The sequence below is a fragment of the Eptesicus fuscus genome, chromosome 15 (assembly GCF_027574615.1).
Source record: "Eptesicus fuscus isolate TK198812 chromosome 15, DD_ASM_mEF_20220401, whole genome shotgun sequence".
NCBI lineage: Eukaryota > Metazoa > Chordata > Mammalia > Chiroptera > Vespertilionidae > Eptesicus > Eptesicus fuscus.
In genome coordinates this window covers 77,921,609-77,936,159 of record NC_072487.1, presented here as the reverse complement: position 1 = coordinate 77,936,159, position 14,551 = coordinate 77,921,609, and the positions used below count along the sequence as shown (strand labels likewise).

The following is a 14,551-nucleotide window of genomic DNA, read 5'->3' as shown; positions in this document are numbered from 1 at the left end:
GCTCCAGTTCCCACGGCCGCCGGGGAGGGCCGCTTCCTCCCCAGCTCCAGAGGACATCTCCCCTCACCCCCGCCCCTCAGCGCCCTGCCCCCCCTGCAGTGCCCGGTCTCCCCTCACCCCCGCCCCTCAGCGCCCTGCCCCCCTGCAGTGCCCGGTCTCCCCTCACCCCCGCCCCTCAGCGCCCTGCCCCCCTGCAGTGCCCGGTCTCCCCTCACCCCCGCCCCTCAGCACCCTGCCCCCCTGCAGTGCCCGGTCTCCCCTCACCCCCGCCCCTCAGCGCCCTGCCCCCCTGCAGTGCCCGGTCTCCCCTCACCCCCGCCCCTCAGCGCCCTGCCCCCCTGCAGTGCCCGGTCTCCCCTACACCCCACGTGTGAGCGCTTATTGCCATCCTGCCGGCGGCGTGGAGAGCAGCAGGTCACCCACAGCCAGCTGCTTGTGTTGGGGAGAAGGGCAGAGGGGGCACGGGGCCGTAGCCAAATGGCGCTCACCGGCCACGGGGGCTGGAGACTTGCCCCGAGGGTGGCAAGGGCTGGGGGTCCGCAAAGGGCTGGGGCTCTGGCTTCTGCAGAGGCTGCTCTTCTTCCCGGGACCGCAGGCCGCTCCGGACGGGAGGAGGGTCCCCCGCGCCCCTCCCAGCCGGGTGGGCGGGTGTCTTTAATCAGAACCCCGCAGTCACGCTCAGCAGAGCGGGTCACACTTCGTAGAGCGGCAGCTGGTCCCGGCGCTCTCGCTCCGCCCTGTCTTCACAGGAGCCGTGTCAGAGCGGGGAGCCGGGTTACAGGTGAGATGGACACGCCTGGCTCCTGCACACACGGACACGCTCAGGGGAAGGGGGAACCCCCGGGGGGCTCAGAACTCAGGACGACAGCCCTGTCTCTGGGGGAGGGGACGCAGGCCTCTCGGGCGAGGGAGGTGGCCGTGCCTCGGAACACGGCGTGTGCCGTGGACCTGCCCCACGGGACCTGCACCTCACCCCCTTGTCCCCCGAGACAGGCCGGCCGGGAGACAGAAGCTCCCGGGATTCATGTTCTAGCGTCAAGGACGCCAGGCCAGCTTGTCACCGCCCTCCCCCCATTCCTTTAACACAGTGGTCGGCAAACTGCGGCTCGCGAGCCACATGCGGCTCTTTGGCCCCTGGAGTGTGGCTCTTCCACAAAATACCACGGCCTGGGCGAGTCTATTTTGAAGAAGTGGCGTTAGAAGAAGTTTAAGTTTAAAATCTCAAACGAAATTTCCATCGTTGTCCTGTTGGTATTGGGCTCTGTTGGCTAATGAGTTTGCCGACCACTGGCCTAGCATGTTTTCTGTGAAGGGTGACCTGTGGAGTAGCATGTGACTGTTTTCCTAAGAATTCCAGGGACTAATTCATAGGAAGCAGCCTCCGGCCTCCGGACATCCCGGCTCCGAGGCGTTTGCTGACCTTCGACCAGTGATCTGACCAGTGATCTGAACAACGGGGTTTGCAAACAGCCGCCTCAAGGGGAACTCTCAGCCCCCTCCTTCAATTCCTTTGTTCTGTGCTCCCCCCCCCCCGCCCTTCCTCCTCCTCCTTACAAAACCCCTGCCTGAGTCCATGTGCTAAGATGGTCTTTGCGCCCTGGACACCGTGGCTCAGTGGTTAGAGCGCTGGCCTGCACACTGAAGGGTCTCGGGTTCGACTCCCGGTCGAGGGCACGTACCTGGGTTGCAGGTTCACTCCCCGCCCGCGGGTTGGGGCGTGTTCGGGAGGCGTTCCGCTGAAGTGTCTCTCACATCGATGTTTCTCTCCCTTTCTCTCCCTCTCCCTTCCTTCCTCCTTCCCACTCTCTCTGAAAAGCATTGAATAAAATATCCTAACCCCGGCTAGGATTCATAAAACAAACTTTTTTATAAAAAGGGATGATCTTTGCCGCGAGAGTCTCCCGTCTCCGCGGGCTGCTGGCTCCCGAATAAACCGTCTTTCCTCGCAGCAGCACCGGCCCCTGGAGGACTGGCGGCCAGCAGCAGGCAGGCAGCCGAACCGGGTTCGGTGTCCGATCCGGCACTTGGAGAGTGGGCCATAGCTCCGAGCGTGCGGCCTGTTAGAGTGACTGACAGCCTGCTCGTCCAATGGGAAAGGGGCACCTGAGTCGGGGAACCAGTGAGTGATGGGTGTGCCCATCGGGATCGGAACAGTGACGAGGCCCCGAGTTCCTGGTGTGTGTACGCGACCCCATTTCTGAACATCAGCTTCGCTCAGCAGGCTCCGCTGAGGCAGGCCGCGGAAACGCCGGCCGGGACGCACGCTGCCACCCACTCGTCCTGCAGAGGCAGTGAACGGTGTCAGGGGTCAGAGCGGCCGGCCAGGGGCCGCAGCGAGAACTCTCCCACCGGCCCGGGGCGTTAAGGCTGCAATAAACGGGACAAATCACGTCTGAATGAACTTAAACTCACGGTGACGCACAGGTGCGCGTCCCGGAGCACGGGGCTATGAACAGAGCCAACTGTCGAAGGTCCATCCGCTTGAAACTGACGTCACAGGTCCGAGTCTGCACAGTCCCAGGTGGGGGCTCCCGGCCCGCCCAGCAGGGGCTCCCGGCCCGCACCTCCTCGGGCTGGTGACGGCCCCAACCCTGAGGGTCAGCTGCATTCCCGCCAACCGGGGGGCTGGAGCCCCGAGACCCGGCCGGCCAGAGCCCTGGGGCTGGCGGTCACGAGCCTCCCGCCCTTCCTCCCGCTTCCCCTGAGCGGCCCTGACCCTGAGCCCGTGACCCCGGGCCCGGGACGGGAAGCGTGTTGCTGAGCAGCCGGAATCGGCTGAGATATGACTAGGGCGCTTCCCAAGGTCGCTCTCTGTATCCGGGGTACTTTCCGTGCCCCGACCTCCCTCCTGCTGTCCCTGGATGGGACGTGCTACCTTGTCGCCCCGTGTCGTGTCCCCAACTGACCCCGGCTTCTCTCCTCCTCCTCGCCACCCCCACCCACTCACCCCTCGCGCTCCTTCCTCTGTTTGTGCCGAATTCCACCCTAAAACAAGGCGGTCAAGTTGGCTCCCGCCAGCGCCCGCCGGTGACAGATAACCACAGCTCCTCGGTCTGTGATTCTGCGGAGTAAAGAGCGCCCCGGGTTCCAGGAAGGGGGCGTGTGTCTGCGGTGGGAATCTGTGCCGGGAGCGCCGGGGAGGGTGGGCGAGTCCGGAGCCGCGTGACAGCCAGGAGGCGGGAGGCAGTCCCCAGCGCTGGCCCGGCCACAGTCCTGCCTGTTCCCAGCCGAGCGGGACACCGGGAACTTTCTAGAATTACACGATCTCGGGGCCACGCACACCTGCAGGGTAACTTGTTCCGTAGCAACAAGCAGTGCAGACGCTGAAACGTGCTCCTCGTCTGTGCGTCTCCCACGCGGGGAGTCTCTGCTCGTCCCAGCCGCCGAGGCTCCGGCCAGGGAGTCCGTGTTTAAAACGAGTCTGAGAAAGTCCCAAAGGGCAAAGGGCAAAGGGCAGCGATCCTCGCACCGCCAGACACGCTCGTCCCCACACACGCCCGAGAGGGAGACCCTCCCCGACCTGCCCGATGCCCCGTCCGCCCGCCGGGAAGCTGGGCCCGGACGGAGAAGAGGGAGTGACGCCTCTCGCAGCCGGGACGCTGGGCCTCCGGGAGGCGGGATCGCACGGCGGCCATTGCCCGGCCCGCGGGGGGACCACGCTCACCTCATGCCGGGCTCCCGGGCTCAGGCCGTGGCTGCCAGACGAGATGCAGCCCCATGGCGGCCGGGGCCGGGCTGGGCACGTCCCCTCTATCCCAGGCCCGGGAGCGAGGGCAGGCCGGGCGCCGTCTCCGCTCGCGTCTCCTGAAGGCCCGCGGGCCTGGGCAGCTGCGGGGGCCGGTGAGCTCTTGCTGACAATTGTCGGGACGTGACTGCGGGGAGCGGAGGCCCCGGGCCTGGAGAGCAGCCCCGAGTGCAGCGCCTCTGCCTGGGTCCCGGGACACGCCTGCGGGAGCACCCACCGGCTCCCGGGGAGCACGCACCGGCTCTCGGAGGGCACGCACCGGCCCAGGCTCCCGGCCGCACCTGCAGGTCCGGTCCTGAGGCCCATCGGGCAGGTGCCTTCCGCAGCCGGGCCTCAAGGTTGAGGGAGCTGCACGGAGAAGTGGGGGCTCTGCAGGGCCTCGCCCGCGGGCTTCACGGAGGCCCCTCCTCCCTCTCTCACCCGGGCTCACTCACCTCCTCACCTTCCAGGCGGAAGCCACAGCACCTGCCTCCAATGAGGGCCGCCCCTCCCCCCGGGCTCCGCCCCCACAGGTGTGGGTGCTTCTGGAATGAGCCCCCCAGGGGCCACGGACTCCTGCAGGAGGCGGGACTCTCTCCGAAAGGCAGGGGCTCCCCCCCTTCCCCCCCTCCTGCGACCAGCCGCCTGCTCCCGCACCTGCCCTCGCTGTCTGGCCTCGGGCAGCAGCCTGCACACCTGCCCGTGGCTGGGAGCGCCTGCCCGGAGCGCCCGCCCCCTTTCAGCGGAGGGATGCAGCTCCAAGCCGCCACCTCCGAGCATGCCTGGGCATTCGCCTCTCCGAGTGTTTCTCACTCTTCTTAAAAAATATATATTTTAATTGATTTCAGAGAGGAAGGGAAGGGAGAGGGAGAGAGAAACATCACTGAGGAGAGAACCATGGGTCGGCTGCCTCCTGCAGGCCCCACACCGGGACCGAGCCCACAACCCGGGCCTGTGCCCTGACCCGGAACCAAACCGTGACCCCTGGTTCATCGGTCGGTGCTCAACCCCTGAGCCCTGCCCGCCGGGCCCCTCTCCGTTTTCTCTCTAACAGACGGTGCTGGGACGCGGGCGCCTCCAGGCCTGACCGTCCGCAGCCTCTGGCCGCTGTTTCCTTTCGCCCGGCCAGTTCTCCCCAGAGCTTCTCTCGTGTCACCCGCCCGGGCGGCCGCGCGGCCAGCTGCAGCCCAGGTGCCCCCTCTCCCCAGGCTCCTCGCCCGCCAGCTGGCACAGGCAGCCAACAACCGTCCGACCACAGGTCGGCCGGTGACGGGAGCCACCCTCCTCCTCCGACGTCCAGCGTCCGGCTGTCGTCCGCTGTGCGCCCCCCGTGCTGTTCTGAAAGCCGCTTCCCACTCTCGGGTCCCTGTCTCCCCGCCTTCAGGAGCCCCAGGCCAGTGACCCCGGGCCCCGAGGTGCCTGAGCCCCCTGGAGGCCTCGTCAGAGCACAGGTGACGGCCTCCCCGGGTCAGTTCAGCAGCCTGCAGGGCGGGGCCAGGAATCTGCATTTATTGCTTTTGTTTTGTTTTGTTAATCCTCACCGGAGGGCATTTTCTCATTGATTTTTAGAGAAAGTGGAAGAGAGGGAGGGAGGGAGGGAGGGAGGGAGGGGGGAGAGAGAGGCAGAGGATTTAAAACCCCCTTTTTCTGCCCTAGCCGGTGTTGCTCAGTGGATAGAGCATCGGCTGCGGACTCAAGGGTCCCGGGTTCGAGTCCGGTCAAGGGCATGTACCTTGGTTGCGGGCACATCCCCAGTAGGAGGTGTGCAGGAGGCAGCTGATCGATGTTTCTCTCTCATCAATGTTTCTAACTATCCCTCTCCCTCTCTGTAAAAAAAAAAATCAATAAAATATATTAAAAAATAAAAATAAATAAAAACGCCTTTTCCTGGGCATCTTAGCTAATACGCTGGCCCTGTAGGCACGCACCATGTCATGTGACATAGTCTAAGGGCCTGGCAGGTTTTCTGACATTTCTCTCCCTCAACGTACGTCCAGTTACACAGATGAGGAGGGAAAAGAAGAGAATCACGCCCACAGACCTCCTGCAAATATAGAAGTATTTTATTGCAATATACCGTGGCTACGTGGTCCGGGGGGACGGGCAGGTTCTGACTTCGGTACGAATTACAGCTTGGAAGGGTTGGCCAATGGAGGGCGGACATGACAGGAGGGAAGGAGGGCGGACGAGAAATCAAACCGGAATCACATGACCTGGAGAGCCCCCGCGGGTGCGCATGGCGGCCTGGGGCACGGCTTTCCGCTGACGGGACGGACAGACGGGACAGTCCTGGCCGCGTGCAGGGTCCCACGGTCTCTGGAAGCGGCTTCTCTTTGGCAAGAGCGGGACGGATTCCCACGGGCGATCGGGAAATCCTCGTGGGTGGTGGTGGGTTTCCGGTGGCCGTGCCGTGGCTTCCTGAGCCGGAACCACGCGTGGATGGGCGGGCGGGTGGCGGCGGGGGCACCCGGGGGGCCGTTTTCACAGTTCAGGAGGCCTGCGCGCCCGCCGCCGCGGTCCTCGTCCACGGAGGGCGGCAGCCCCTCCCCCCGAGGGCCCGCGCCCGGAGCCGTGCGGGTGTTGCCGATGGAAATCCAAACTGCGTCCGTGGGACGGGCCCGCTGGCCGCCCTGCGGGGACTCACCAAGTTCATCGCCCGTGTGGCCCCGTGGGCGGAGCCTGCGGGCAGCACCGGGGCCACCGAGCGGCTTCCAGAAACTAGCAACCACAGAAATTAGCACCAGACATTCGGGCCGAGTACCATCTGCTACGGCGACCCCGCAGAGAGGCGGGCGCCGCCCGCACTGCGTGTTTTCAAATCACAGGAGCGCAGCCGGACGCGGGCCACAGGGCTTGGAGGGTGTGACCGGGGGCCCGGCGGGAAGGGAGGGGCGGCAGTGGCGTCCCTGGTAGAAACCCGGATGGTGGAGGACGGAGGGGGCGGGAGGCCCGGCCAGGCCAGCGTCACCTTCAGGATCTCAAGACGGATAGCACCACAGAGAGTAAAAGCACCGAGTGTCGCTTAGTGACCGTTGGCAGGACACGCGGCCTCCTGCCCCGGACGCGCCCGCTGGGGGGTGGGGGTGGGTATATGGGGTCACTGAGCCCGCCTTCCACCCCAAGTGCCTGCCGAGAAGGCAGCGGGTAAATGCCTGCTCCTCCCGTGGAAAAGCCAGAGCTAATGGAACCCCAAGGCGGGAGCAGGCCGCACCTGCGCGTCAGCGCGGGAATCCTCCCGTCTGGGCAGATTTCCACCTCCTGCCCCTGCGCGTGCCGGTGGGGTGGGGGCGGGGGCGGGCTCCCGGGTCTCGCCAGAGGGACTGCATCGGGCACGGGCCCTGCACCCCGACCCCCCGCCCGTCCCCTTCTCCCCTGGGGCTGAGCTGGGCTTGCCTACGTGGCTGAAAGTCGGGGACACTGAACGGTCATGACAACACAATACACACATTTACTTCACATCACAACAGAGCACCTGGGACCGTGGCGGCACGTGAATGGCTGGCACCGGGCCCCGAGGGGGCGGGGCGGGGAAGGTTTGTGGAAGGTCAGGGGGACGCACGTCTTCAAGTGGAATTTGTAGAACGTCCTCTCCAAACCCGCGGCCCCCGCCCCGCCCCAGCCCCGCGAAGGCTCCACGGGCGAGGTCGCGAGGTCGCGGGGCCGCGTGGCCCGTCCCGTCCCGTGGAGCGCGACGCGGTGTAGACGGAGCCGGGCTGGAGACGGCGGTGCGGCCCGGCGGCGGGGGGGCGTCTAGGTCATGTGATTCGGCTCTGAGTGGGGACACGGCTCTTTCCCTTTGCTCTCTCTGGTTTGGGGTGCGGCCTGGCGGGGTGCCGGGGCGCGGACGAGGTCGGGGACGGGACGAGGGGCCTTCGCTGTCCAGGACACCCACCGGCGGCGTGCTGAGGTCACGAGGTTGGTCGCGGTCGGCGGCTCCTAGCCCAGGAAGCAGGCCGGCCCCACTTCAAATCCGAACTTCTGGGCCGCCTCGCCGAAGTCGCTGAACATGATGTCCACGATGGGCACCTGCTCCACCTTGGGGGTGTCGATCTCCAGCACCGTCTTCTGGTAGCCTTTCCTGGTCTGGGGGGCGCAGGGGCGTCAGGCCGAGCAGGCCTCTCGGGGCAGCCCTCACCCACCACACCCGCCCGGTCCCCCCACGTCCCATTCGGGCCCCTCCGCAGCCGGGAGCTGGGAGCCAGGCGCGGGGCTGCAGCCATTCGGACCCACCTCGTCCCTGCCAGGCGGGCACCCCCGTCGCCCCATAGGCTCCCCCCAAAACCAGGGGCCCCTTGTTAAAACACTCAGCAGGCTGGCCGCACTCAGAGGACGACTCGCAAGGGCGAGCAGAGGAGGGGCCTGGCCTGCGGGGTCCAGGGGAGGACTGGGTAAACTGAGGCACGGGGTGCGGGCAGCTCAGAAGAGACCTGCACCTCCCCTCGCTCAGCCCATGGGTTTGCCCCTCCTGGACCCCAACCTCTCCTTTCACCCTCAGCTCAGCCTGGGGAGGGACTCCTGTGCCCCCTGACCGCTGAGGAGGGTGCCCCTCGGAGCGGCCACTGTCCCGGGGGGAGGGGTCTTCCTCCCGCCGCTGGGCCACGTGGTCCAGGTGAAGGGAGCGAAGGCGCAGACGCCCGGTCCGGAGCCAGCCACACTGACCGCGGAGCGTCCAGGACACGGAAACGGAAGCTAACGTGGTCCTGACCTCCGGTCGCTGCCCCCGAGTGAGGGACAGCTGGCCCGGCCTGAGCTGCCCGGAGCCACGGGACCTCCGCCGAGGGCGCCCGAGCATCCCCACGCCGGCCAGCCGACCACAGGGCAGGGCCCGACAGCTCTCCTCCCCAGCGTCCGCCTCTCCTCCTCCCAGTCACTGAACCCCCGCCCCGTGCTGCCCAGCCGCCCCACCCCCCGAATTCCCTCCGCAGCCGCCTGCAGAGCCAGCTTTCTCCATCGGCACGTTATTCCGTTTGGAGTCACCAGGTGCCCCCCCACCCCCCACCCCCCGTTTCAAAGGCTGACTCTGCCCTGGTACCAAGATGGCACGGGCGGGGCCGCACGCGGGTTTCCCTTTCTGCCGTGGGAGCCGGGAAGCTCAGAGCCAGACTCCCGGCCCGGCCCCGCCCTGCCTCTCGGTTCTGCTTCCTCATTTCCCTTCACAGCGCGGCCCCGCCAGCGGCTGTCTGTCTAGAAACAGTCCCAGGAGCGGGGGCACTGGGCTCAGCTCGAGCCCAACGCCGTTCCAGCTCTTTCTAGGCGAGTGGGGGTGCCCGGGGGCGCCCTGGAGCAGGTGCTATGGTTAGCTTCCCGGTGGGAGGCAGAGATGCGGGAAATTTTCCTTCTGCTCCCCCCTCCCCCCGGCCTCCTCGGAGCCGCCTGGGGTGCGTGTCAGGAGGTGGAATGGCCTCCTGGGCGCAGGGTGGGCTCTGGCCTGTGCCCGTGGCATCTGGCCTGCGGGGCAGCGGGCAGGGTCTCGGAACAGGCGGTGCGGAGAGCAGGGATCCGCGGGCACAGCTCAGAGCCCACGTGCAGACCTGCGGGGCTGACCCTCGGTGAGGAACCCCGCCTGGCTCTTGGGGGTCCCACGTGGGGTGCAGAGCAGGGCAAGCATCCCGGGGCCCAGAGCCAAGGGCAAATGAAAACCCAGCCCTGACTGGCCGTGTGGCCTGAGCGAGCCTGTCGCCTCCTGGGCCTGTGACCCCTCCCCAGCGGCGGCACGGGGTCCAGGGAGACGCCCTAACGCGGGGGAGCTGCGGGGAGCCCACAGCCAGAGGTTGCTGTCATCGCCCGCATCCGCAGGCCGTCCCAGCACAGCCGTGGCCTCGGGAGCAAACCCAGTCTCCACTCTGCCCGTTCCCGAACGGACCTGCCTAAGGAGAGGGCCCGCCTCCGAGTGGACGTCACACGGGGAGGGGCTTGTGGCCTGGGCTCCCGGCCCTTCCCAGCCCCTCTCGGCCCTCCCTCCTGGACCTCCCTCCTGGCCCTTCCTCCCAGCCCGTCTCGGCCCTCCCTCCCGGCCCTCCCTCCCGGCCCGTCTCGGCCCTCCCTCCTGGACCTCCCTCCTGGCCCTCCCTCCCAGCCCGTCTCGGCCCGTCTCGGCCCTCCCTCCCGGCCCTTCCCGGCCCGTCTCGGCCCTCCCTCCTGGACCTCCCTCCTGGCCCTCCCTCCCAGCCCGTCTCGGCCCGTCTCGGCCCTCCCTCTCGGCCCTCCCTCCAGGTCCTTCCTCCTAATCCTCCCTCCCGGCCCTCCCTCCCGGCCCTCCTTCCCGGCCCATCTTGGCCCTCCCTCCTGGCCCTCCCTCCCGGCCCTCCCTCCCAGCCCGTCTAGGTCCTCCCTCCAGGTCCTCCCTCCCGGCCCTCCCTCCAGGTCCTTCCTCCTAATCCTCCCTCCCGGCCCTCCCTCCCGGCCCTAGGAGGGGCGGCCAGGGTCAGCCACGTGCTCAGAGCAGCAGCCAGGGGGCGCTCCTCTTTGGGCTCCCTGGGCCCCCAGCACCCAGCTCCTGGCCTGGCCCAGGGTCCGTGCCCAGTAAACGTGTGAATGACTGAATGAGTGAACGGCTCCGGGCGTGAACGGGTCCCCGGGCGCCCACGCGGTCTCACCGCACAGCCGTCCACCAGGGCGTGGATGTAGGGGCTGTTGTCGTAGGACATCTCCTCGTCGTTGGAGCCCAGGAAGCGCATGGCCTTGTCGTAGCTGCCCGTGGCGGCGTCCTGCCAGGCCACCGACTGGTAGCAGTTGTAGGTGACGTTCTGGTTGGCGGAGGCGCTCAGCAGGCGCAGGAAGGTCATCTGGACCACGCCCACGGGGCTGCCCTCGGCGTCCACGTAGGACAGCTGTGGGGGACAGGAGGAGGGCGCTCAGCGGTGGGGGGCACGTGGCACGGATGCGGCCCCAGGGACAACGCCCGCGGCGGCGCCTTCACCCGCCTCATCCACGGGCTCTCTCCTCCGCAGCGTGAGCCACAGCCACGCCTGGCGACTGTCACACGCCCCGCCGGAGGCCGGCACACACGGGCTGTGGGGCCCCTGAGCCTCACCTCACTTTCCCAGGAACCCAAATAACTCCCCCACCCCTGTGCCCGGCCCCATCCTGCACCTCCTCAGGGCTCAACGCACGTGCCGCCTCCTCCAGGAAGCCCCTCTGGGTTAGGTGCCCTCACCCCCACCTTGGCCTGTCTCAGCGTCCACCTTCCCCCCAGGGCGTGGGTCATAGGCGCCCGGGGCCGGGAAGGCAGCCCTGTCTGGACGGTGAGCTCCCCGAGGGCCAGTCCCTGTCTCTGTGCCCCGAGGCCAGCCAAAGGCTCATTAGGTTCCGTTAATGGTGAGCACCCTGCGCTGAGGGCCGGTGATGGGCGAGGCCCTGGCCAGGGGGCGTGAGAGTGGCAGGTCAGAGGGCCAGGCCGTACGGCCAAGAGCTGGGAGGTGGGGTGACGGGCGCCCTCTTGGAGCCACAGGGGAGCCCTGGGATGTCCGAGTCCAGGGCAGCACAGAGAGGCCCTTCAGCCGCCGGGTGGTCACTTGCCAGGCTGAACTGGGCTCCCGGGCACCCCCTCCGCCATCCACCCGGGCTCCCCGGCCAGAGGGGCGCGGGGCCGGCGCAGGGCATCCCGAGGGCCGTCCCCGTTTCTCCAGCTCCGCGGGAACCGTCTCTGGGCCCGGGACTCCGCCCGGGGCCGCAGCGGTCTCCGCACCCTGAGACAGCGCGTCTTTCCTCTGCCCTCCCCCCGGGAGCCAGGCTCTCCTCACCCAGCGCCGCTGAGCGAGGGTGGCATCCTGCGGACAGGGAAGGTCAGGGTCTGAGCCGGCCCAGCCCTCCCCAGAGAGGAGCGTGGAACGCGGAGAACTTCCCGGACTCTGTCCCCGCCCCTGACGGGGGGCCGGCCTGGCTCCTTCCCGCAGGGTGGGGGCACCCAGACGCCCTCGGGAGGACCTTGGGGAGGACTGAATACCAACCGTGCCGGCCAGGTGCTCCTCGGGAAAGGTGACTGACTTGGGAGAGGACGCAGGCGGGGCGGGGGGGGGGGGGGGCCGGGGAGGCAGCGGGGGCTGGACACGGAGGACCTGCAGCTCGCTGCCGCCCAGGGCCCGTGCGGACCCCAGGTCCACTGACACCCGCCCTCGTGGGCAAGGGCCCTGCACTGCCGTCTTCACGGGCACGGCCGGGTCTGCCCGCCCCAGAAGGCCCGCTCCCTCGAGGAGGGACAGAACTCTGTCCTGTCCACTCGCAGGATCAGAGCCAGAAATGGCGAGTGGGGACGACAGGAGCTTTGCCCTGGCCCGCCAGCCTCCCCCCGCCAGCCTCCCCCCGCCAGCCTCCCCCGCCAGCCTCCCCCCGCCAGCCTCCCCCGCCAGCCTCGGCCCTCCGTCCGTGAGACAGGACATTAGCCGAGGTGGGCTCCTGGGGCTGTGGCTGGAACGAAGGTCCCGTCATGTCTGGAGGACCCCACTGCCTCCCTGGCTCTGGGCGGCCCCCCAACTCCTGCGCCCACCACCCTGACCCTCCGCCCACCCCGCTGAGCCCCCGGGCACTGGGTCCAGCCCCTGGGCTCCAGGTCCTCCGTGTGCCAGTGGAGAGGGGGCAGGAGCGGGGGAGGAGGGCAGAGCAGACAGGAGGCCAGAGAGGCAGAGCCCACAGGCGTGGCCAGCTGAGCACGGGCCCGCAGGGTCGGCAAAGACCCGCGTGATTGGGAGGGGGCCGTGCGGCGTGCGATATCCATCGGCCACCAGGCGCCTTGCGCGGGAGGAAGGAAGGGCCTTCAGAGCGTGACCGGGCATAGCGACCTGGAAGCCCCCACCCCGCTGCTCGTGGGGGCGTGGCCCGGGCCCACGGGAGAGGCTGGGGCGGGACCGAGGGCGGACGGTCAGGTCGGAAGCCAAGGGGCCCAAGAGCTCGCTTCTCTCCGAGGGAGAAAGCTCCTCCTTCAGGGCCGCTTGGGGCGGGACGACTAGATGGAGACGGAGGCAGGGACCACAGGACCAGAGGCGTCAGGCCAGGCCCCAGCGGAGCGCGGCTGTTCAGCTCGGGAGCGGGCGCAGACAGCCCACGCCACGGAGGCGTCCGGGGTGGGGTGTCCCCTGGGCACCAGGGCCACTGATCTCGCAGGTACGGACCCTCGTCTGTCTCCCCAGGGACTGGAAGGCGCCCCACTCTGTTCTTTCCAGGCACCCACGTGTCTTCACTTCGGGGGGGTTAAGGCCGGCCACCCAGGAGTTGCAACAGGCACGGATGTAGCCATTTGGGGAGCATCTGAGACGCCCCGGGCCAGCTCGGCCATCAGAACGGCCTTCGGGCCGGGCAGGGCCCAGCGGACGGGCCGGGAGAGACCCTGGGGGTCCAGTGACCTGGGACCTGCCCCAGGTTGGAGCAGGAGACCAACAATTAATTTTATTTTTAAAGACTGAGCCGGGGAAAGCCCTCCGCTCTGCCGAGTGGGGTCTGCGTCCGGCAGCGGTGGCTCCGGCGCCCTGAACGCCCGCCCGTGCCCCGCAGGCCCTGAACACCGCCGTCTGCCCCAGGCTGAAGGGAGCGGCCGTGGGGGGCGGGGGGGGGGGGCGCGATGCCGTGTCCAGCTGTCGCGTGCCATGGGGCGGTTGGGCCGGTGGCGGGAGCAGGTGTGGCCCCGGCGGCCGCGAGGCCCATGCAGAGCCGCGAGCCAGGCCGTGCGGCAAGCGGGCGGCCGGGGGCACTTACCAGCGACCCGCGCTTGAACTGACTATACCAGGTGGCCGGCCGCTCTTTGGGCCAGCGGGCCATCTTACTCTGGAAGATAGGAGATGGCGCGGTGAGGGCACGCGGGGCGGGGCCGCCTTACCAGTTTCCCGCGCTTGAATTCACTGAACCAGGAGCCCGGGTTCTCTTTGGGCCAAGAGGTGATTCTGGCCTGAAGGCAGAGCAGGGGCGCCGAGGGAGAGAGAGAGAAGACAGGGTTACTCTCCTGCCTGAAGCCACAGGCCCTCGACCTGCCGCGCGGGCGACCCGTCCGGCCCTCCCTCGCGGTGGCCGCAGTGCCCGGCCAGGAGGGACCCTGTGGGCGCCTCTGGCTGCCCCAGAGCTGAGGCACCTGCTTCCTGTGATCAGTTTATCCCGCATCAGGGCCCAGCCCGGCCCCGGGTCCTGCTCAGTGCCTGTGGCCTGAACGAATGAGTGAATGAACGAATGAGTGAGTGAATGAATGAATGAGTGAGTGAATGAACGAATGAGTGAGTGAATGAACAAATGAGTGAGTGAACAAGTGAGTGAATGAACAAACGAGTGAATGAATGAGTGAGTGAATGAACGAATGAGTGAATGAATGAATGAGTGAATGAATGAGTGAATGAGTGAATGAACGAATGAGTGAGTGAATGAATGAGTGAATGAACAAACGAGTGAATGAATGAGTGAGTGAATGAACGAATGAGTGAACGAATGAGTGAGTGAATGAATGAGTGAATGAACGAATGAGTGAATGAACGAATGAGTGAGTGAATGAATGAGTGAATGAACAAATGAGTGAATGAATGAGTGAGTGAATAAACGAATGAGTGAACGAATGAGTGAATGAACAAATGAGTGAATGAACGAGTGAGTGAATGAGTGAATGAATGAACGAATGAATGAGTGAACGAATGAATGAGTGAACGAATGAATGAGTGAATGAATGAATGGAGTGTCACAGGCCGGGATGCCGGTGAGATAACGCGAGCAACATTGACCGACAGGCTCAGGGAAGGACCTGGCGGAGGGCTGTGGCTCCGTCGGCGGCCACCACCTGGGACGGGTGGGCAGGGCTCACGGGGTGTCGGTGACACAGCTAGACCAGCTTGGTGTGAGCGGTTGGTGCGTGTGCTG

At 67.1% G+C, this 14,551-nt stretch overlaps 1 protein-coding gene across 1 annotated transcript in view; it reads right to left on the bottom strand.

Moving 5' to 3' along the window:
- Window positions 1-6,624: 6,624 nt before the first annotated feature.
- The window catches only part of COL5A1 (collagen type V alpha 1 chain), a 103,801-nt gene continuing 95,874 nt past the window's right edge, over window positions 6,625-14,551 (bottom strand). The window contains exons 64-66 of the mRNA XM_054726870.1: window positions 13,533-13,601; window positions 10,321-10,554; window positions 6,625-7,807 (exon numbers count right to left, since the gene is read on the bottom strand). Of these exons, the coding sequence (XP_054582845.1) occupies window positions 7,661-7,807; window positions 10,321-10,554; window positions 13,533-13,601 (450 nt within the window). The 3' untranslated portion in view covers window positions 6,625-7,660. The remainder of the gene's footprint in view (window positions 7,808-10,320; window positions 10,555-13,532; window positions 13,602-14,551) is intronic.